At 45.1% G+C, this 24743-nt stretch overlaps 2 protein-coding genes and 1 pseudogene across 2 annotated transcripts; all 3 read left to right on the forward strand.

Moving 5' to 3' along the window:
• The first annotated feature begins 249 nt into the window (after nt 1-249).
• LOC121844352 (heat shock transcription factor 2 binding protein) lies at nt 250-9613 on the forward strand. Its single transcript, XM_042314374.1, has 8 exons — nt 250-406; nt 3932-4079; nt 4207-4310; nt 4758-4907; nt 6791-6935; nt 7412-7529; nt 7919-8022; nt 8743-9613. Exons 1-8 carry the CDS (start codon nt 260-262, stop codon nt 8994-8996), a joined length of 1170 nt encoding a protein of 389 aa, XP_042170308.1. The 5' UTR covers nt 250-259; the 3' UTR covers nt 8997-9613.
• Nucleotides 9614-9805: 192 nt separating this feature from the next.
• LOC112266284 lies at nt 9806-12692 on the forward strand (annotated as a pseudogene).
• Nucleotides 12693-12736: 44 nt separating this feature from the next.
• LOC112267644 (serine/threonine-protein kinase SIK2) lies at nt 12737-24116 on the forward strand. Its single transcript, XM_042314375.1, has 13 exons — nt 12737-12830; nt 13157-13333; nt 13791-13907; nt 14680-14743; nt 15302-15463; nt 17670-17794; nt 18081-18204; nt 19407-19642; nt 19804-20104; nt 21003-21344; nt 21681-21888; nt 22122-22264; nt 22748-24116. The coding sequence occupies exons 2-13, from the start codon at nt 13187-13189 to the stop codon at nt 23332-23334; spliced, it is 2556 nt and encodes an 851-aa protein (XP_042170309.1). The 5' UTR covers nt 12737-12830; nt 13157-13186; the 3' UTR covers nt 23335-24116.
• The last annotated feature ends 627 nt before the right edge of the window (nt 24117-24743 follow it).

Here is a 24743-nt window from a genome sequence, read left to right on the forward strand (position 1 = left end):
CAAATGCGCCGACTCTTTTACCTGAACGGAGCCAAATGAGCCGACTCTTTTACCTGAACGGAGCCAAATGAGCCGACTCTTTTACCTGAACGGAGCCAAATGAGCCGACTCTTTTACCTGAACGGAGCCAAATGAGCCGACTCTTTTACCTGAACGGAGCCAAATGAGCCGAATCTTTTACCTGAACGGAGCCCAATGAGCCGACTCTTTTACCTGAACGGAGCCCAATGAGCCGACTCTTTTACCTGAACGGAGCCAAATGAGCCGACTCTGCTCACCGAAAAGACTCGGAATGCCCATCACTAGTGGCAAGTGCACTAAACTCATCTCAAAACAAACCTCAGAGGAATTCAAAATGACTCAATTCATAGACACAAAGATGTGGGCTTTGTGCAAGAAAGGAAAGGTATTTATATCATATTTTTGACTATCACTACAGTAAAACAAAAATATTGAGCTCGCAGATTAGCTTCCATGAAGCTGCACGTTTGCTAGCTACGCTGGCTACTGTAATTAGCTAACAAGAGCTAACCACACACGAATACACAGGTACTTACATGACGATGAAGTTACTACTTATTCACAAGTAAGTTCTCTCTTTGTAACAACCATCTCAGCAAACAAAGTTGAAGAGTCACTGTCAGCTAGACTTGTAGGTCGAGTAATGTTGGATTAGGTTACTATTTCGGTCTGGTCAGGAGCGAGTCCGTTATTTGTCGCGTGAAGAGATAATTTACCTGAAAGTTCTGTCCGTCCTTGTCCTGACATTTACATTGTAATTTTCAGATTTGTCCACTAGATGCCAGACCTGCAATAACTATTTCAGAGCTAGCAAAGATGGTCTGCTTCTAGTGAACTGTATGCATACAGGGACTCTTAAATGACAACCTAATATTACAGATATGATTACAGCATACCACCTAATATTACAGCTATGACTACTGCATACCACCTAATGTTACACCTATGACTACAGCATACCGCCTAATATTACAGCTATGACTACTGCATACCACCTAATATTACAGCTATGACTACTGCACACCACCTAAAATTACAGATATGACTACTGCATACCACCTAATATTACAGATATGACTACTGCATACCACCTAAAATTACAGATATGACTACTGCATACCACCTAATATTACAGATATGACTACTGCACACCACCTAATATTACAGATATGACTACTGCATACCACCTAATATTACAGCTATGACTACTGCATACCACCTAATATTACAGCTATGACTACTGCACACCACCTAAAATTACAGATATGACTACTGCATACCACCTAATATTACAGATATGACTACTGCACACCACCTAAAATTACAGATATGACTACTGCATACCACCTAATATTACAGATATGACTACTGCACACCACCTAATATTACAGATATGACTACTGCATACCACCTAATATTACAGATATGACTACTGCATACCACCTAATATTACAGATATGACTACTGCACACCACCTAATATTACAGATATGACTGCATACCACCTAATATTACAGATATGACTACTGCATACCACCTAATATTACAGATATGACTACTGCATACCACCTAATATTACAGCTATGACTACTGCATACCACCTAATATTACAGATATGACTACTGCATACCACCTAATATTACAGCTATGACTACTGCATACCACCTAATATTACAGATATGACTACTGCATACCACCTAATATTACAGATATGACTACTGCATACCACCTAATATTACAGATATGACTACTGCATACCACCTAATATTACAGATATGACTACTGCACACCACCTAATATTACAGCTATGACTACTGCACACCACCTAATATTACAGATATGACTACTGCATACCACCTAATATTACAGATATGACTACTGCACACCACCTAATATTACAGCTATGACTACTGCATACCACCTAATATTACAGCTATGACTACTGCATACCACCTAATATTACAGCTATGACTACTGCATTCCACCTAATATTACAGCTATGACTACTGCATACCACCTAATATTACAGCTATGACTACAGCATATGACTACTGCACACCACCTAATATTACAGCTATGACTACTGCACACCACCTAATATTACAGCTATGACTACTGCACACCACCTAAAATTACAGATATGACTACTGCATACCGCCTAATATTACAGATATGACTACTGCACACCACCTAATATTACAGATATGACTACTGCATACCACCTAATATTACAGATATGACTACTGCATACCACCTAATATTACAGATATGACTACTGCATACCACCTAATATTACAGCTATGACTACTGCATACCACCTAATATTACAGATATGACTACTGCATACCACCTAATATTACAGCTATGACTACTGCATACCACCTAATATTACAGATATGACTACTGCATACCACCTAATATTACAGATATGACTACTGCATACCACCTAATATTACAGCTATGACTACTGCATACCACCTAATATTACAGCTATGACTACTGCATACCACCTAATATTACAGCTATGACTACTGCATACCACCTAATATTACAGCTATGACTACTGCATACCACCTAATATTACAGCTATGACTACTGCATACCACCTAATATTACAGCTATGACTACTGCATACCACTACTGCATACCACCTAATATTACAGCTATGACTACTGCATACCACCTAATATTACAGCTATGACTACTGCATACCACCTAATATTACAGCTATGACTACTGCATACCACCTAATATTACAGCTATGACTACTGCATACCACCTAATATTACAGCTATGACTACTGCATACCACCTAAAATTACAGCTATGATAGTCTCAGGAAATCCCAGACCTCGGGCAACAGCACGAGGAGCATTGTTCACATTGTGAAGGCACCCTTTGTGCCTAGGGAGACTACAGATATGACTACTGCATACACATACACTACCGTTCAAACGTTTGAGGTCACTTAGAAATGTCCTTGTTTTTGAAAGAAAAGCACATTTTTTGTCCATTAAAATAATACAAAATTGATCAGAAATACAGTGTAGACATTGTTATAAATGACTATTGTAGCAGGAAACAGCTGATTTTTTAAATAGAATATCTACATAGGCGTACAGAGGCCCATTATCAGCAACCATCACTCCTGTGTTCCAATGGCACGTTGTGTTAGCTAATCCAAGTTTATCATTTTAAAAGGCTAACTGAACATTAGGCTAAGAAAACCCTTTTGCAATTATGGTAGCACAGCTGAAAATGGTTGACTGATTAAAGAAGCAATAAAACTGGCCTTCTTTAAACTAGTTGAGTATCTGGAGCATCAGCATTTGTGGGTTCGATTACAGGCTCAAAATAGCTAGAAACAAAGACCTTTCTTCTGAAACTCGTCAGTCTATTCATGTTCTGAGAAATGAAGGCTATTCGATGCAAAAAATTGCCAAGAAACTGAAGATCTCGTACAACGCTGTGTACTACTCCGTTCACAGAACAGTGCAAACTGGCTCTAACCAGAAAATAAAGAGTGGGAAGCCCCGGTGCACAACTGAGCAAGAGGACAAGTACATTAGAGTGTCTAGTTTGAGAAACAGATGCCTCACAAGTCCTCAACTGGCAGCATAATTACATAGTACAAAACACCAGTCTCAACGTCAACAGTGAAGAGGCGGCTCATGGATGCTGGCCTTAATTAACAATGTCTGCACTGTATTTCTGATCAATTTGATGTTATTTTAATGGACAAAAAATGTGCTTTTCTTTCAAAAACAAGGACATTTCTAAGTGCCCCAAACTTTTGAACAGTAGTGTATTTGCCTGGCACATTGGCAAAAAATAAGCCACACCTTGCAAAAATCAAGTAAAGCTGTAACAAAACATTTATGCACATGACTGGCTATTGATTTTCTGTTCTAGGTTGACAGCCGAGATGGCCTGGTCCAAATCAGAAAAAGAGACTTGGAGAGATTGACTACAGAGGTCATGCAGCTCCGAGAGTTCTTACCCAAAGTAGTGAATGGAGACCTGATTGAGATGCTGCAGAAAGCCCGTGCTGCAGAGACAAGTAAGCTGCCCTTGAAACGGCTCTACGCGGATGTTATCATACAAGTGGGCTGATAATGAATAACATGAATGTTTGTATTGGGAAATAGCCTAAACAGTGAAAGGCAAAATTGTGTGTGTGTGTGTAGTGAAGGAGCGCCTTGGTCAGGAGCAGGAGCAACTGAGACAGGAGTGTCTGCACCTCCGCTCTCGCCTGGACGCAGCACAGAGCGAGTGTCAGAAAGAGAGAGAGGTGAGAGATGGAGGGATATTAAAGAGAGAGGTGAGAGATGGAGGGATATTGGAGAGAGAGGTGAGAGATGGAGGGATATTAAAGAGAGAGAGGTGAGAGGGAGGGATATTAAAGAGAGAGAGGTGAGAGATGGAGAGATATTAAAGAGAGAGAGGTAACCTGTTCCCTAGGTAACATTGTGTGTGTCTTAAGGCCTCACTTGTAGACCCAGAGAAGATGGTTCCTGGGACAAGTATGTGTGTGTGCGTGTAAGTGTGTGTGTGTATGCGTGTAAGTGTGTGTGTGTATGCGTGTAAGTGTGTGTGTGTCTGAGTGTAAGTGTGTGTGTATGAGTGTAAGTGTGTGTGTCTGAGTGTAAGTGTGTGTGTGTCTGAGTGTAAGTGTGTGTGTGTATGAGTGTAAGTGTGTGTGTCATCATGTTAACCTGTCTGCTGCATGCCCCTGCAGGAGAAGCTGGTTCTGAGGGAGCAGCTATGGGAGAGTCGGGAGCAGCTGCAGCAGCAGGCTGAGTTCTGTACTGGGCTGGGGGCTGCCTCCTGCACCCTGCTGTGGAGCACCTCCAGCAAGGAGGAGGCAGTCAAAGACATCCTGGCCGATGTGAGAGGCATTCATCCACAGACCTTACAAAACCTTTCACCCAATTCCAAACCAACTCCTAGCCGCTTACACACCTGTGGAGATCTGAGAGGACTGGATAGCTATACCATGATGACAGTAGCTTCATCACACCTGTGGAGATCTGAGAGGACTGGATAGCTATAACATCATGACAGTAGCTTCATCACACCTGTGGAGATCTGAGAGGACTGGATAGCTATAACATGATGACAGTAGCTTCATCACACCTGTGGAGATCTGAGAGGACTGGATAGCTATACCATGATGACAGTAGCTTGACTTTATGTTTGTTTATGTGTAACTCTGTGTTGTTGTTTGTGTCAAACTGCTTTGCTTTATCTTGGCCAGGTCGCAGTTGTAAATGAGAACTTGTTCTAAACTGGCCTACCTGATTAAAAAAAGATTTAGGGGTCAGCACTCATCTGAACCTATTCCTATTCCTCTGCCTCTGATGCTTTCCACTCCAGTCCATGTCCTGGTTCTCTTTAAACTACAGTCCATGTCCTGGTTCTCTTTAAACTCTAGTCCATGTCCTGGTTCTCTTTAAACTATAGTCCATGTCCTGGTTCTCTTTAAACTCTAGTCCATGTCCTGGTTCTCTTTCCACTCCAGTCCTGGTCCTGGTTCTCTTTAAACTCCAGTCCATGTCCTGGTTCTCTTTAAACTCTAGTCCATGTCCTGGTTCTCTTTAAACTCTAGTCCATGTCCTGGTTCTCTTTAAACTCCAGTCCATGTCCTGGTTCTCTTTAAACTCTAGTCCATGTCCTGGTTCTCTTTAAACTCTAGTCCATGTCCTGGTTCTCTTTAAACTCTAGTCCATGTCCTGGTTCTCTTTAAACTCCAGTCCATGTCCTGGTTCTCTTTAAACTCCAGTCCATGTCCTGGTTCTCTTTAAACTCTAGTCCATGTCCTGGTTCTCTTTAAACTCTAGTCCATGTCCTGGTTCTCTTTAAACTCTAGTCCATGTCCTGGTCCTGGTCCTGGTTCTCTTTAAACTCTAGTCCATGTCCTGGTTCTCTTTAAACTCTAGTCCATGTCCTGGTTCTCTTTAAACTATAGTCCATGTCCTGGTTCTCTTTAAACTCTAGTCCATGTCCTGGTTCTCTTTAACCTCTAGTCCATGTCCTGGTCCTGGTTCTCTTTAAACTCTAGTCCATGTCCTGGTTCTCTTTAAACTCTAGTCCATGTCCTGGTTCTCTTTAAACTCTAGTCCATGTCCTGGTTCTCTTTAAACTATAGTCCATGTCCTGGTTCTCTTTAAACTCTAGTCCATGTCCTGGTTCTCTTTAAACTCTAGTCCATGTCCTGGTCCTGGTCCTGGTTCTCTTTAAACTCTAGTCCATGTCCTGGTCCTGGTCCTGGTTCTCTTTAAACTCTAGTCCATGTCCTGGTTCTCTTTAAACTCTAGTCCATGTCCTGGTCCTGGTCCTGGTTCTCTTTAAACTCTAGTCCATGTCCTGGTTCTCTTTAAACTCTAGTCCATGTCCTGGTCCTGGTTCTCTTTAAACTCCAGTCCATGTCCTGGTCCTGGTCCTGGTTCTCTTTAAACTCCAGTCCTGGTCCTGGTTCTCTTTAAACTCTAGTCCATGTCCTGGTTCTCTTTAAACTCTAGTCCATGTCCTGGTTCTCTTTAAACTCTAGTCCATGTCCTGGTTCTCTTTAAACTCTAGTCCATGTCCTGGTTCTCTTTAAACTCTAGTCCATGTCCTGGTTCTCTTTAAACTCTAGTCCATGTCCTGGTTCTCTTTCCACTCCAGTCCATGTCCTGGTTCTCTTTGCCTTTATCCTCTTCCATCACCCTCCTTAATTCCTCCCCTTTCCCTCTGGCCACCTCTGACCCTTTCTCATTACTCTAATTGTAGGGTAAGCTGCAGTCCTTCCTGAGCGTGGCGGGCCAGACCCTGGAGAGCTTTGTCAAGTCTCTGGATGGGGAGGCCAAGGCCGAGCAGCAAGACTCCAACTCCCATGAGCAGCAGTTTGTTCTGGCGCTGGCCGGAGTCGTCACCAGTGAGTGTGCGGCATGCCATCCAAACTGTCTATTGAATGTATTTTGATAACCACAGTTTATAATTACACCATCTCACTGTGAGTTATTCCAGTCTATGCTGTGTTATATAACATATCTTGCATCATATAATTAAGCAATAAAGCATGAGGGGGTGTGGTATATGGCCAATATACCACAGCTAAGGGCTGTTCTTACGAGTGCCTGGATACAGCCCTTAGCCGTGGTATATTGGCCATACACCACAAACCCCCGAGGTGCCTTATTGATATTATAAACTGGTTACCAATGTAATTAGAGCAGTAAAAATAAACGTTTTGTCATACCCGTGGAATATGGTCTGATATACCACGGCTGTCAGCCAATCAGCATTCAGGGCTGGAACCACCCAGTTTATAATAAATGGCACAGCCTGCTCAGCGTTATCATCTTTAGCTCTCCAATCGGTGACCTCTCTGCTGTTTGATTGTCCACTCAGACGTGGCGGCGGTGACGTGTGGGCGGGACTACCTGTCCAGCTCCGCCCACGTCCTCCTGGAGACTCTGATGCAGCTGCTGGAGCTCCTGAAGCCTGGGGTCTTCCCCAAACTCAAAGTGTAAGACTGGAGGACTTCTAAATCACTCACATTAATAATCATACACACACGTTCTCCTCAGCAGTTATGTTGGCCGACCCAACATCAATACACACAGCCATCTGAATCCAGATCAAATGATACCTACAATAATAAATTAACTAGGCATTGTAGTTTCTCTGCAGGTGGAGGAATGATAATGGTTATTGTAGTTTTTCTGCAGGTAAATGAATGATGATGGTTATTGTAGTTTTTCTGCAGGTGGATATGGATGGCCATTGTAGCTTATCTGCAAGTGGATGAATGATGATGGTTATTGTAGTTTCTCTGCAGGTGGATGTGGATGGCCATTGTAGCTTATCTGCAAGTGGATGAATGATGATGGTTATTGTAGTTTCTCTGTGTTACAGGTTGATGCTGATGGCTCTGTATAATGTCAGTATCAGTGTAAAGGGACTGAAGTATATCAGGGAGTTTCCAGGACTTCTCTCTCTCATCTGGACCCTTTTGGAAGGTAAGAGGGGAGTGAGGGGTGGGCTTGTGTGCTTTGTATGTGGTGTTATAAAATGTGTGCATTCAAAAGCGTTTGTTTGTTCATTTGGATCTCTTATTGCCCAAAATGGGGCTAATCGTCCAAGAGTCCAGTGTGTGTCCGAAATACAGAGCCTGAATCAGAGGTCAGAGAGCTGGCATCAGTGTGTTTAACTCAGATCAGCGAAGAAGGACTCTTGTTGTGGTCAGTTAGGAGGATTAAGACTGTATATCTCTCTCTCTTTCTCTCTCTCTTTCTCTCTCTTTCTCTTTCTCTCTCCTCTCTCTTTCTCTCTCTCTCTCTCTCTCTTTCTCTCTCTTTCTCTTTCTCTCTCCTCTCTCTCTCTTTCTCTCTCCTCTCTCTCTCTTTTTCTCTCTTTCTATCTCTCTCCTTCTCTCTCTCCTTCTCTCTTTCTTTCTTTCTCTCTCCCTCTCTCTTTCTCTCTCTCCTCTCTCTCTCTTTCTTTCTTTCTCTCTCCCTCTCTCTTTCTCTCTCTCTCCTCTCTCTCTCTCTTTCTCTCTCTCTCCTCTCTCTTTCTTTCTCTCTCCCTCTCTCTCTCTCTCTCTCTCTCTTTTCCCTTCCTCTCATGCTGTTTCTTTCTGATTCTGCCCATCCTCTCTTCCCTCGCCCTTTCTGTTTCATTCTATCTCTCTCTTTTTGCTCTCTCTTCTCCTCTCTCCCGACCCCTCTTCCCCTCCTGAGACGGGGACTCTGAGGTTTGCCTCCACGCCCTGCGGCTGCTCCAGTCAGTGCTGCTGGAGGAGGCCCTGGTGGGGCCCGGGCTGCTGCTGGACGACCCCCTTCTTCCACTGGAGCGCATACGCACGCTGGCCACCTCCAGCCGCCACCCGGCCCTGAGGCAGACGGCCCAGGAGACACTGGATGACCTGGGCTCCCTCCGCACCTCCTTCCTGGACCCCCACGGCACCTCCTCCTCTGACCAAGTACATGTATAAATACATCCAACCCAAAGTGAAACACACAGCACTAGCGACACATCCCACTCACGTGATGATGATGATGCTTTCCTACTGTAGAGTAAACGTTTCTCTGATTAGAGAGAGCTCTACTGAGGAGAGCTCCCATGATGCACTGTGGAAGAGGTTGGTGCCATCGTGTTCCTTTCTCGTTTTCCCCCGGGTCCAGGGACTTAGTCAGGTTGGTTCCTATCCCACCACAGCAGATGTTCCGGACCAGTAGAACCCCATAACTGTACATAAGGGCTCCATAACACATTCATAAGCCATACATAGAACATACATTAGAACTACAAAATTGTGTATGTCAAATTTAAAACGTGTTGACATGGTCCAAAGCAAGGATGACTTCTGCTTGCCATATGTTACAGAGAAGCCGTCTGTTTGTTTAAAATCTGTATCTACTGTTGTCAGGTGAGTTGGATCTGTTTCTACCTGTTAGCCTGTTGACCTAATACCAGCTAATACCATATCAGACCCATGGCCTTATTTCATTAGGTCAAATACCTTGAGGTCAAGTAACAATGGAGGATGTTTTATTTTAGTGTGTTGTTTTCTACCATTGTTACAGACAATAAAATGTTATTCAACACTTTTCCAAATGAACATTCATTTATATATGATATGTCGCCTATTTTTACCAGGTTAGGGGCGGTTTGTGTGTATGAATCTGTCTGACTGTCCTGTTCTCCCACCACCATATCCTGGACCACCTCACACGTGACCCTAACTCCAGCTACGTTTACATGTCAGTCATTTAGCAGACGCTCTTATCCACAGCCACTTACAGTACAGGCATATCATTTCATACTGGTCCCCCGTGGGAATCGAACCCACAACCCTGGTGCTGCAAGCACTATGCTCTACCAACTGAGCCTCCGACTCCCAGATAAACAGATTATGACGTAGAGATTGGCCTGGTCATTAGGAGCCACCTAAAGTGGATAAGCCTTTCAGTGTCTGAGGGGGGTGACACTGAGTAAGCTGACTCGGCACGTGTACACCAGGCTGTAGGGTATTGAAGCAAGTAAGTCTCTGTACATATACAGTCAAGCCTCAGTCTGTTGAGTTTACAGTCCATTTCAAAGTTACAAAACATTTTCATATTCTGACCGACCTCCATTCCCAACATGGTTGGATCTCTGAAGTGTTACTGTACACTCAAGATGAGAGGGCTAAAAGACTGGGCTGGACTGTGTCCGCTAAGGATCTCTGCTAATAATAGTCATTTGCAAATCCTCTCAAGAACCAACAGGAACTTGCTCACACTCAGAAGAGATGTGTTTCCAATACCTTGCTAACGTGTAGAAAATGTATGTGTCAGAGCATGTGAAGCTATAAAGGTGTAACTTGTTTTTGTAGTTATAAAATAAGGAAGAACCTTTTTGATGTCTTGTTTGATCTTGTAGAACGTGGAAGTGCATCGTTTCAATGGCCTCCAAAGGACATGGCGACACCGACTCAGGACGGTTACCCCCGGCCCCAGCTTACTCCAAAGAGGTGCCGCCTGGTCACAATGCCGTGTACCCAGCGCCCACCGTGGTGCCACCACCCCCAAGCTACCTGACACCTTCAGCCCCACCGGTTCATATGATGATGTCTGCCTCTCTCGGACCACTCAATGCTGTCTACCCAGCTCCCACAAACCCTGGATTCCCACCCCCTGGATACGTGACCCCTTCAGCTCCTCCTATGATGCCTGCCCCTTTCGGACACCCTAATGCTGTCTACCCCGCGCCCACAAACCCCGGAATCCCGCCAGTACCCCCAGGCTACGTGCCCCCTCCGGTCCCTGCGGTGATGCCTGCCCCTCCGCCTGATCTCCGACCCACCGGCTGCCCCCCAGGACTGGAATACCTGATTCATGTCGACCAGCTTCTCGTCCATCAGACTTTTCATCTGGCCGAACTGCTGGGTTGGGAGGTTAGAAATTCCTACAATGTGAAGAACAGCATCGGGCAACAAGTGTTTCTGGCGGAAGAGGAGAACAACTGCTGCACCCTACAGTGTTTTGGCCCCAGCCGACCTTTCACCTTTCACATCCAGGACAACCTGGGGCAGGAGGTGTTGACCCTGACGCGCCCTCTTGCGTGCAGCTACTGCTGCTTCCCCTGCTGCCTGCAAGACCTGGAGGTGCAGAGTCCCCCGGTATTCCAATAGGGTATGTGGTGCAGGAGTGTCACCCGTTCCTGCCCAAACTCACTGTGCTGAACGAGAGGAGACAGCCTCAGCTGAGGATCAAAGGGCCGCTGTTTTTCTGTAGTTGTTGCAGAGACGTCACATTTGAGGTGAAGACTCTGGATGACTCAATGTTGATAGGGCACATCAGTAAGCAGTGGTCCGGCTTCCTGCGCGAAGTCTACACGGACGCAGATCATTTTGGAATCGTGTTCCCAATGGACCTGGATGTGAAGATGAAGGCTGTGCTGCTGGGAGCCTGCTTCCTGATCGATTTCCTGTATTTTGAGGAAAGGAAAGGAGACAAGAAACATTGAACTTTTACTCTGTGCCGACTACGGAACCCACGGTTCCTTTCAGAATCATCACGCATCAAAATGACATTAGACCTACAATAAAGTTGCATGTCAAAATCAACAACTCCAAATCCCTCTCATTGTGTATATCTAACGGTCCTCTCCCCAGTGTTTACTCTCCATCTTAAACAACTTCCTACTTCTCAGCATCAACAAAACAACTACAAGGCTACAAGGTCCCGGGGTTCAGTAACAACAAAACAACTCCAAGGCTAAATATTTTGGGGTTCAGTAACAACAAAACGACTACAAACTACAAGGACCAGGGGTTCCGTACCAACAAAACAACTACAAGGTTACAAGGTCCCCGGGGTTCAGTATCAACAAAACAACTACAAAGTTACAAGGTCCCATGGGTTCCGTAACAACAAAACAACTACAAAGTTACAAGGTCCCATGGGTTCCGTAACAACAGAAGCAGGGCAAGCTTCATCCTAACAGCCACCATCCTATTGAATAGTGGGACATAGGACACAATTTACATTACATGGCCAGACAGTAGGCTATACATGTCACAGGGTACTGTGTGTTTACTTTGTATTGTATTCCATTATATTATAGTGTATTGAATTTGTTTATTTCCTTTCTGTCATATATACAGTACAATTCCAATACAACGTATGTTGCATCATACAAGCTCAATGCAACATTGACATAGCAACTAAATGGTGGCTAGAATCCAACAAAATATCATGCTGCTGAGTGTCGCAAATTGAGTTGAACAATGTTAGCCTTGGCTCATGAGTCATCACCACATTGGTCATCATGACCCACTTAACGGTATGCCTGTTCGTTAAACTGCTTATAGGGAGGAGACTAGTGAGCCTCTAGTCTACTAGAAGCGTTGATGGTCTAATTCAATAAAGAGACGTTGCTGCTCAATGTTATTGTTTAGCGTTACTGTACGCTGAGCGGCTGCTACAGCCTATTCATTGTGCAAACCTCGTGAAGACCACTTTTGCGTCACGGTGTCCAGCTCCAAGCTACCTTTCCCGCTCCACGAGAAGCGCGCGGGACAGTTTCTCGGCATCTCTGATGCAAGCTTGACGTTAATTAAGTGTGTTTTAGTTCATTATGGCAGGAGAAGATTTCCAGCCGAGTTTGAGTTACAGAGGTTGTGTGGATTATTGCATACCAGATTTATCCCCGTTAACAAAATATGAGGAACAAATCGAGTCTGTGCGCAGTTAGGGAAGTAGCCTGGATGCGCACACTGTTCTAGAACGGCGGAGGATTCCAACAACATAGGTGGATGTACTGAACTAGATTTTCTGTGAAGGTAAATTAGATGATTTTGTTTTGCAAATTAATAATAGGATATGGTCTGTTTTTATTTCAATACTTTTTGGCTAAAGGATATCTGTTTGTTCAACTCTTACGCTGTTACGTAGGCTATAGTCTTTCCTCACATAAATAGTTAAATGGAATTACACTTTTTGGAAGGTGTTGAGATTTATAGCCTAGAACTACTAGATTTAATATCACAATTGTATATTTTTTCTTTCCTACTATATGCAGCCTATATATTGACAAAATATGTTCTCTCAATTGTGTTTACGGGAGTGGCCTAATAACGGTACTCTAATCCTGGGAAATGGACAATAGGTTTATCCAGTCACTGGGTGCCTCTGCACCATGGTGGTTTTATCCGATGGCTCTCCCCTGAGCCAGCCATGCCCCGGGGGGCCGGTTCAGGTCGGTTTCTACGAGATCATCAGGACGCTGGGGAAGGGAAACTTCGCTGTAGTTAAACTGGCTTGTCACAAAGTCACAAAAACCCAGGTGTGTAATTACGCATGCATAATGCATATGAAACATTTATTCCCTACACCATTAATCTCCAATATTCAACTCCACCTCTTCCAGTCATTGTGTTAATGATAGTTAGCATTGGCTCTCAAAATGACCTCTTACTTCATACTGGACACAGAGACATACAAATGGAATCAACAAGTCCATCTGACTCTGGGGAAGTGGATAAAGGGCCTCTTTGACAAAATCCCAAAGTATCATATCATACTAATTTGAGTGTCCCCGGATTTACATTTACTATATTACGTCTAGTATATGTGACCAGGCTGGAATGGGACCTTGGCAGCGCCTGAAGTGGCACATTATTCCCTGTATATTCACAGTGCACTACTTTTGAACAGGGTCCAGGGCTTTGGTCAAAAGTAGTGCACTGTATAGGGGTTAGGGTGCCATTTCGAAATGAACTATCTGCTTTCTGTACACACAGGTGGCCATTAAAATCATTGATAAAAAGAGACTGGAGCCCTCTGACCTGAAGAAGATCTACAGAGAGGTTGAGGTGATGAAGCTCCTCAACCATCCGCACATTATCAAGCTCTATCAGGTAGCTCCTCAACCATCCGCACATTATCAAGCTCTATCAGGTAGCTCCTCAACCATCCGCACATTATCAAGCTCTATCAAGTAGCTCCTCAACCATCCTCACATTATCAAAGCAAGTAGCTCTCAACCATCCTCACATTATCAAGCTCTATCAAGTAGCTCCTCAACCATCCTCACATTATCAAGCTCTATCAAGTAGCTCCTCAACCATCCTCACATTATCAAGCTCTATCAGGTAGCTCCTCAACCATCCTCACATTATCAAGCTCTATCAGGTAGCTCCTCAACCATCCTCACATTATCAGGTAGCTCCTCAACCATCCTCACATTATCAAGCTCTATCAGGTAGAGGATAGAGTTGTGGAACTACTTTTCTCTCTCTCTCTGCCCCCTCTCTCTCATTCTCTACATGGAAGATTTTGAAAGGTCAGGTTGTTTATCTTGTAATAGGGGTTAAGTGTATGTTTCCCAGCCCTCAGCCCAGCCACCCCCAGCTCTATGAGTCACATGGGGATTTTCAGAATGGAAAATGACGACCCCGTCAACCCACCCCTACTTCCAATATGGTCTCAAAGCAAATATTTCTTAAAACAGAGAATCTTTAACTTGATTTTTTTGTGATGGTTTTTAAGGATTCTAATATGGTCCCTGCTGTCATATTCTCGCTTTACGCTTTGGGCACACTCTTCCACAGGATTACATGTAATAATGACATGGGAAATGTATATTTAAGTTGTATTTATCAGTGAGTGTGCCTCTCTTGTGTCTTGCAGGTCATGGAAACAAAGGACATGTTGTACATGGTGATGGAGTATGCCAGGAACGGAGAGATGTTTGGTAAGTGGAAGGGTATCGCTCTAGAGGTGTCCATGATGCTTGGTGCCATCTCTTAGAACAGTGTGTTTGTGTGTGTGCACATGTGTACTTGATCACAAATGATTTACAATGATTCAATCAAACAATCTGAACCAACCAATCAATTACATTCCTCATTATTCACCCTCTATCCCCTCCTCTCCTATCCTTCCACCCTCTATCCCCTCCTCTCCCTACATCCCATCCTCTATCCCCTTCTCTCCCTACATCCCACCCTCTATCCCCTCCTCTCCATCCTTCCACCCTCTATCCCCTCCTCTCCCTACATCCCATCCTCTATCCCCTCCTCTCCCTACATCCCATCCTCTATCCCCTCCTCTCCCATCCTTCCATCCTCTATCCCCTCCTCTCCCATCCTTCCACCCTCTATCCCCTCCTCTCCCATCCTTCCACCCTCTATCCCCTCCTCTCCCTACATCCCATCCTCTATCCCCTCCTCTCCCTACATCCCATCCTCTATCCCCTCCTCTCCCATCCACCCACCCTCTATCCCCTCTCCCTATATCCCACCCTCTGTAGATTACTTGTTGTCGTCGGGGCGGCTGAGTGAGAGTGAGGCTCGCAGGAAGTTCTGTCAGATCCTGTCAGCGGTGGACTACTGCCACAGCAACCACATCGTCCACAGAGACCTGAAAGCTGAGAACCTTCTGCTGGACTCCAACATGGACATCAAAGTAGCAGGTACAGGCAGAAAGGAGAGGCTCGGAAATCAATCAACCTTGAATCACAGAAAGATGGATATTTAAAAAACAGGCCAAATAGAATTGCTTTAGTTAGTAATTAAGCTACAGTGCATTTGGAATGTATTCAGACCCCTTGACTTTTTCCACATTTTGTTACAATATAGCCTTCTTCTAAAATTGATATAATAGTTTTTACCCTCATCAATCCAAAATGTAAATAAGGTATATCTATTGTTTATTTGTAATAAATTTGCAAAAATTTCTAAAAACCTGTTTTCACTTTGTCATTATGCGGTATTGTGTGTAGATTGATGAGGGGGAAATATATTTGATCAATTGTAGAATAAGGCTGTAACATAACAAAATGTGGAAAAAGTCAAGGGGTCTGAATAATTTCCAAATGCACTGTATATTATATAATATTTTATTAGATTCTATTAAAGGTGGTGGTTTAAAAAATGTAAACAATTGTCGTGTCTTTGGCTATGCTGGATTAAGTGATATGACTTGCTATTCTATAAAATACTTTCTCTGTAATTAATATTACCTGATTGAGCTAATCATGTAAATGTAATTAACTAGAGAGTCGGGGCACCACAAAATAATATTTATAGAGCTGTTATCTTCCGAATAAACTCTTAAAGACCTAGTAATATTTGACATCAATAACGGTCAATATTAATCGTCATCTTATTTCAGTCTCATCTGAAAGTTGTAAATTCTTGGTTATCTTCACGAACCCTGGCTAACAAGTTGATCAGCAATACAAAATTGGGTTTAATTATTTATTTACTAAATACCTAATTAATCACACAGAATTACCTATACACAGAATGAATAATACCTTGATTACAAATTACGTCATAAAGGAAAACATCCTTAGCGGGCAGAACAGATATGACAGCTGGTTACACAAAAGAAAAGGGGCTGGGTTTGAGTGAAAGAGCAGGAAGACTGAGGGACAAAGGGAAGAAGCTGTGCTATCGTAAATACAGTATCTTATGCATCCTAAATTACCGCCCATTTGGAAAAGGAAAATGCAATAAATATTTACTCTGAGCTGTGCTTCAGTAGGTTGGTGGTAGATGGAAGGCTGGGTTGCCAAACTGAGTCCTTTGTCCTTTGAAGAATGTCTCTGGTGGTCAATTGGATAAGTTGTAGTAACGTCGTTGTGTGGTAGACGGGATACTCTGTCTGTTCATTCCTAGCCCGCGTTTGCAGCTGCTGTGGCTAACTCAACGGCTAGGAGGTATCACTTCTGTAGTGAATAAGAGTTCAAAGTTCATACCATTCGCAACCAAAGCTCACGCTGAGGTTGGCTTAGTTCTGTAGTTGACATGTTAGTCCTTTTAAAGCAGAGGCTGCAGACCTCATGTACTTGGAACAGGAGGTTACATTTTCGTCAAGGCTTTATATAGTGGAGCGAGAAGGGTGCGTTTGAAAAGTTCTATAACCCATGTCTCTTCACAGGGGCGGGCCACTGATTGAGCAGAGCACTAACCTTATGAAAACCCAAATCTCTCATTTGGAAGCTAAAATTACATTTCATCTCTTCACCAATAATTTTATATTCAAACATTTAAATTGAACAACAATTCCACGTGACTCCGATAACTACAATATGCAGACTTTCCACTGTAGAGTTTGTCATCGTATCATTGATGAGAATATCCCAGATGACAACCGAACTGACATCATATTCATTAAGTACCACCGCATATGTTCAATTGGTCGGATTACCAGAATATAGTTCATTTCCCCCACCTTCTGATGTTCCCAGAATCTCTATGTTAACCAAGGGGTTTTCAAATTTCACATCAGTAGGGTAGAGAGAGGAAAAAGAGGGGAAGATGTATTTATGACTCATAAACCTACCCCCAGGCCAACGTCATGACACAAGGCCTTACCCCAGGCCTTGTCATGTGCATATGTGTCCTATGATATGAATGAGAATGTTCCAGAGGATTCACAAGGGCTTTAGGCAGGGCTTTTCAATTCCAGTCCTAGTGGGCCAAAACATCTCTGTTTTTCGGTTCTACCTGGTAGTTAATTGCACTCACCTGGTATCCCAGGTCTGAATCAGTCCCTGATTAGAAGGAGAGGATGAAAAACATAAATATTTTGGCTTTCCAGGATTGAACAGCCCTGGCTTTAGGGATAGTATCCTCTGATATTAATGGACTTTTTCCTCTCCCTCCCTGTAGACTTTGGTTTTGGGAACTTCTTCAGTGAAGGACAATTTCTGTCCACCTGGTGTGGGTCCCCGCCCTACGCCGCTCCAGAGGTGTTTGAGGGGATTGAGTATGAGGGGCCTCCTCTAGACATCTGGGTAAGGGACCAGGAAGGGATGGTTTCTCTCCTATTCTCTTGCTTTGGGTTGATTATTTCTCTTTAACCCATTGGAATTTCATGGGAATGAAAGTGCAGATGAAGGTTGTATGTTTTCAGATCTCAGAATGCCTCTTGTACTGTAATAACCTTATAGGTGGTTATTGTGGTGCAGAGATGATTCATCATGAATTCTATATCTTTATCTGGTAGTGACAGTAGTACTAATAGTAGTAGGAAGTAGCAGGACTGTAGTGCTCATCTCGCTCCCCTCTTTTGGTGTTCAGAGTCTGGGCGTGGTGCTGTACGTGTTGGTGTGTGGCGTCCTGCCCTTTGACGGCCCCTCCCTCCCCGCGCTCAGACAGAGGGTCCGGGAGGGCCGCTTCAGAATCCCCTTCTACATGTCCCAAGGTACTGTCCTGCAGGACTGGTGACATGACAGATTCTCACGGCACAAGGCTGAAACCGCACCCTATTCCCTATTTTGTATGCTACTCTGTAGTAGTGCAATACGTTAGTGCGTGTATAGATTAGAGTAGTGATCGGGCGAAAATCAATACAGTTACATATCGCAATATTATTTTGGAAGATATTATATCGATACTTTGACTCCAAGTATAGATTAAAAAAGGTGTATATACAGTACAAGTCAACAGTTTGGACACATCCACTCATTCAAGGATTTTTCTTTATTTTTTACTATTTTCTACACTGTGGAATGTAGTTACCAAAAATGTGTTAACCAAATCAAAATAGATTTTAGATTTTAGATTCTTAAAAGTAGCCACCCTTTGCCTTGATGACAGCTTTGCACACTCCTGGCATTCTCTCAACCAGCTTCATGAGGTAGTTACCTGGAATGCATTTCAATTAACAGGTGTGCCTTGTTAATTTGTGGAATTTCTTTCCTTAATGCGTTTGAGCCAATTAGTTGTGTTGTGACAAGGTAGGGGTGGTAAACAGAAGATAGCCCTATTTGGTAAAATACCAAGTCCATGTGCTATTTCATAGTTTTGATGTACAATGTAGAAAATAGTAAAAATAAGGAAAAACCCTTGAATTAGTAGGCGTGTCCAACCTTTTGACTAGTACTGTATATATTTTGTTTGTTATTGCTAGGTAGTGTTAGCTAGTGCTAGTTGACTGTACCTGTGCCATAACTCTGGTATTTTTCATCCTATAGCTTGTTCTGCATCTTCTTTTTAAATAGTAAGCCAACATGTTTTCAGCACTTCTATTTCCATGACTGATCAAATATCATATTCTCACGTTCTCTCTTGTCTCTCTGCAGCAGACATATAGTGAGCAATATGTTTGGTACATCACCTCTCAATACATATCGTAGGGTGATAATATTGCATTGTGAGGTCCCTGGCAATTCCCAGCCCTTGATAATAGCGTGCCATTTCGGACCCATTCACAGACAACGTTAGATATGATTATAGATGTTATAAATCCATGTTGTGTTACATCAACTAAGCACTGCTGTTGTCACCACCAACACAACGTTTCCTTAGGTCATAACACACTAAAACCAATCGAACTACAGCGGTGACCTCAGCCGGTTCTGAAACCCTCTTCATTTTGTCCCTTATCTCCCTCCATACCATCAGACTGTGAGAACCTGGTGCGGAGGATGTTAGTAATTGAACCGGCCAAGCGGATCACGGTGGCCCGGATCAAGAAGCACCGCTGGATGAAGTCGGACCCCCCGGCCACGGCAGCCCCTCCAGAGACGCCCCAGCCGACCCCTGCCCCTGATGCAGAGCCCTGTCTGGGGGAGAATTACAGCGAGCCGGTACTTGGCCTCATGCAGACCCTGGGCATCGACCGGCAGAGGACCATTGAGGTAAGTGTGAGAAATACTAAGAAACTAGTGTGAGTCCTATGTGTAACTCCATATCTGTGTAGCTACATTTCCTACTGTAATTTCAATATCTCTCTCTCTCTCTCTCTCTCTCTCTCTCTCTCTCTCTCTCTCTCTCTCTCTCCCTCTCTCTCTCTCTATAGTCTCTTCAGAGCAGCAGCTACAACCACTTCTCTGCTATCTACCGTCTCATGCTGGAGAAGGTGAAAGAGCTCCGCTCCCTCAGACTGCCCCAGAGCACCGAAAAGGTGACCCCCAACCCTGACCACGACACTCTGCTACCGACCTGCATTAGTGATCAGGATCACCATGGAAACCAGGGGGAGGAGCCACAGGAAGGGGAGCTGCAAGAGGAGGGAGGGGCAGCAACCCTCTCCTTAGACCCCTCCCACAGACACACTCTGGCTGAGGTCTCTGCCAGCCTCCAGCAGTGCAGCCCATCTTGTGAGTACTGAGACACACACATGCACATGCACACGCACAAATCTGAACTATGTTCATTTAGATACAAACATTTGCATGAGGTACACACACCACTATACACACAGCACTATACACACCACTATACACACAGCACTATACACACCACTATACACACACACACCACTATAGACACACCACTATACACACCACTATAGACACACCACTATAGACACACCACTATAGACACACCACTATACCACTATATAGTGGTATAGTGGTATACACCATTATACACACCACTATACACACCACTATAGACACACCACTACACCCCACTATACACACACCACTATAGACACATCACTATAGACACATCACTATAGACACACCACTATAGACACACCACTATAGACACACCACTATACACACCACTATAGACACACCACTATACACACCACTATACACACACCACTATATAGACACACCACTATAGACACCACTACGCACAGCACTATAGACACACCACTATACACACACCACTATAGACACACTACGATACACACTACTATAGACACACCACTATAGACACACCACTATACACACACCACTGTAGACACACTACGATACACACCACTATAGACACACCACTATAGACACACCACTATAGACACACCACTATAAACACACCACTATACACACACCACTATACACACACCACTATAGACACACCACTATAAACACCACTATACACACCACTATAGACACATCACTATAAACACCACTATACACACCACTATAGACACACCACTATACACATACCACTATACACACCACTATAGACACACCACTATACATAGCCCACTTTCACATTGTCACAAAGTTACAGGGCTAAATTTCCCTACTCTCTCCTCATCTACAGGTGCTGTGGTAAACTCATCCGACCAAGCTTCCTCAGATAGTTTCTCCTCTTCCTCCTCTTCCTTCTCTGCCAGTCCCAGCCTGTCCAGCCCAATTGAGGACCCCTATATGTTACTTGTCACCACTGTGGATGGCCCTGGGACCTATAGCCCCACAGAGTCCCCCCTGGCCCTGTCCTCTACCGTGCCCAGCACTGTTGACGGCCCCTATCAGTTACTGGGCACCACCGGTCATCTGGCCCTGTCGTCCACCCTGCAGCCCCCTCCCCAGGATAGCCTCCCCGTACCCAGCTTCCAGGAGGGCCGCCGAGCCTCCGACATGGACACCGGCGCTCTAACACAAGGTATGGACGACCACTTCAAAATTAAAGCACAGATCAAGTATGACAGATGGAAAGAAGAAAACCTTCTTATGTATACTGTAATTAGCTCCTGTCTTACACATTGGAGACATCTCTTGAGTTTTAATCATCTTTGATGTAGATCAGAAACGACAAAGGTCCTAGAATGGATCCTTGAGGAACTCCACAAGATATTAAGATACCTGTCAGTCTGCACACACAAACTGCTCTCTAAAATGAGCATCATTCTGTAACCGTTATTAAAAATGTAGTTGTAGATCTATTCTTGGTGGCTTTCATGAAGGTTTATGATGTCGTGATCTTTGACCTCTGTTCCAGGTCTGAGGGTGTTCCGCCAGAAGTTGAGGGGGGACGCCAGCGCCAAGGGCCTGCTGGGACTGAACAAGATGAAGAGCCCCGGGGTCCGGCACGGGTGGTCCCCCCCAGCCTCTGGCCCTGCACCCTGCCCCCCTGCCTGGGGAGGGCGAGACCTGTCCCACTGTGTCCCCACCACACCACTGTCAGAGGAGGGCTTCCAGCAGCAGACGTGAGGCAGACCCTTTTGTTTCTTATCATTGTGACTCAAATTATTATCAAGCCATTTTGATGTGGGTTAAATACATTTGTCAAAAGCTTTTAAACATTTGCTTGATTTGTCTTGGACGTTGCACCTGCAACCGGTTCCATTGTATTGGAGCAAACTAAATGAAGTGCAGCCCAAGTATTTGAAAATATTAGACACCTGTTGTTCTACTGACTCTTCTCTGTGTCTTCCCCCAGAGTGATCCAGATTCCACTGTGCCAATTCCACCCGACCACACCTCTTCCTCCACGCCACCCCACGTCTTCCTCCCCGCCACCACACCTCTTCCTGTCTCCTCCCGTCCCTCCTAACGTTCCCGCTCCTCCTCGTCCTCCCATTGGTCTGTTCTCCACACACACACTGTCACATGACTTCCTCACACCCTCCCTTCAACAGAACCACTCACCACACCCACAACTACACCCACACCCACAACTACACTCACAGCTACACCCACAGCCACAACTACACTCACAACTACACCCACAGACACAACTACACCAGCAACTACACTCACAACTACACCCACACTCACAACTACACCCACAACTACACCCACAGCCACAACTACACCCACAACTACACCCACAGCCACAACTACACCCACAGTCACAACTATACCCACAACTACAACCACACTCACAGCTACACTCACAACTACACCCACAGTCACAACTGTACCCACAACTACAACCACACTCACAGCTACACTCACAGCTACACCAAAAGACACACCCACAACCACAATCCTACCTATCTCTATGCTCAGAGCAACCGCTAGACTTATCCCCTTCCTCTTCCTCTTCCTCCTTCTCTTCTTCAGCCATGGTGGCGTCGGCTGGCCACCTCTTGGAGACGCACCTCCATATCAGCTCTCCTCGGGTTGAGAACCACACCCCACCCTTCTCTGACGCTCCTCACCTCCCTGTTCAGCCCCAGTTCCCCCACCCGAAACCCCAGTCTCAGCCTAAGCTACTGCACCCCCACCCAGAACCCCTGTCTCAACAACTACACCCCCACCCAGACCCCCGGTCTCAACTACTACACCCCCACGTCCACCCCCACAACCACCCAGACCTCAAGACTCAACTATTGCAGCCTCACCCCCACAACCACCCAGACCCCCAGTCTCAGCTACAGCAACCCCACTCCCACCCCCCCCCCACAACTACCCAGACCCCCAGTCTCAGCTACTGCACCCCCACAACTACCCAGAACCCCAGTCTCAGCTACTGCACCCCCACCCCCACAACTACCCAGACCCCCAGTCTCAGCCTCAGTTACTGTATTCCCACTCTGACTCCCAGCCTCAGCCAAGGCCCTGGGCCAACCACCGCCTCTATACCCACTCCCAGACCTCCAGGCGGCCCCAGCTCCAGCGCCAGCCACGTCTGCCTCCATGCCCAGTAGGGAGAATGGATCCTGCGTACGGACCGTAGGAAACACCCAGGACTACAGGCCTAGCAGCTGTTGGACAGCAACGGTCTCAAGGCTAACATTTGGACTCAGAGAGAGAGACTGGAGAAGTGGAACTGGGCCTCAGACTGATGTCCCCAATGACTCAATGCCACGATGCTCTGTCAACAGTGGACGTTAATAAAGAAGGATGACATCAGTGGGACCTACTTAGGATGGACTGTGAGTCCAATGGTGGAATGAGCTTCCCCTAAAGCTAGGACAGCAGAGTCCCTGCCCATCTTCCGAAAACAACTGAAACTCTACCTCTTCAAACATTGTCTTAAATAAGACATTGCACTTCTCTTTTCCTACTAGCACTGCAAACTGTCATGTCTGTTGTTATGTGAACTGAAAATACCAATAATTGACCTACTGTGGAGACAGCAGTCTTTTCCAGGAAGCACAACTCCCAGTATTCTCCTATTATCCTATTATAAACTCAGTTAAGTGGTAGTTGTTGTCTCCCTGTCGTCTTCCATAAACTGTCTTTGATTCAGTGCAGTTGGCATGAGGAAGACGACTTAAAATAGGTGTTTTCTCATGCAGTTTGAATTCAGACCCGCCTTGTGCCTTTTGAACAAACAAGAAGACTATTGTATTGAGTGGACCAGACTCTCTGTAATACGTTGTTTGTATTTGTCGAACATTGTAAATTGGATTTGTAGTTGGATACTTGTTGATACGTTGTTGGATCATTTCTTAATAACAAAGGAATTAAAAAATATATTACTGGTCTTTGCTGTTTATTGCTGTTGCTCTGTATGACTTGTCTGTTTTCAGCTGGCCCACCACCACCAGCCCACCTCTACCTGTCTGGCTCTGCTTTGGTTGTCTGTTTCCAGCTGGCCCACCACCACCAGCCCACCTCTACCTGTCTGGCTCTGCTTTGGTTGTCTGTTTTCAGCTGGCCCACCACCACCAGCCCACCTCTACCTGTCTGGCTCTGCTTTGGTTGTCTGTTTTCAGCTGGCCCACCACCACCAGCCCACCTCCACCTGTCTGGCTCTGCTTTGGTTGTCTGTTTCCAGCTGGCCCACCACCACCAGCCCACCTCTACCTGTCTGGCTCTGCTTTGGTTGTCTGTTTTCAGCTGGCCCACCACCACCAGCCCACCTCCACCTGTCTGGCTCTGCTTTGGTTGTCTGTTTTCAGCTGGCCCACCACCACCAGCCCACCTCTACCTGTCTGGCTCTGCTTTGGTTGTCTGTTTTCAGCTGGCCCACCACCACCAGCCCACCTCTACCTGTCTGGCTCTGCTTTGGTTGTCTGTTTTCAGCTGGCCCACCACCACCAGCCCACCTCCACCTGTCTGGCTCTGCTTTGGTTGTCTGTTTTCAGCTGGCCCACCACCACCAGCCCAC

The sequence above is a fragment of the Oncorhynchus tshawytscha genome, unplaced genomic scaffold (assembly GCF_018296145.1).
Source record: "Oncorhynchus tshawytscha isolate Ot180627B unplaced genomic scaffold, Otsh_v2.0 Un_contig_3643_pilon_pilon, whole genome shotgun sequence".
Lineage (NCBI taxonomy): Eukaryota > Metazoa > Chordata > Actinopteri > Salmoniformes > Salmonidae > Oncorhynchus > Oncorhynchus tshawytscha.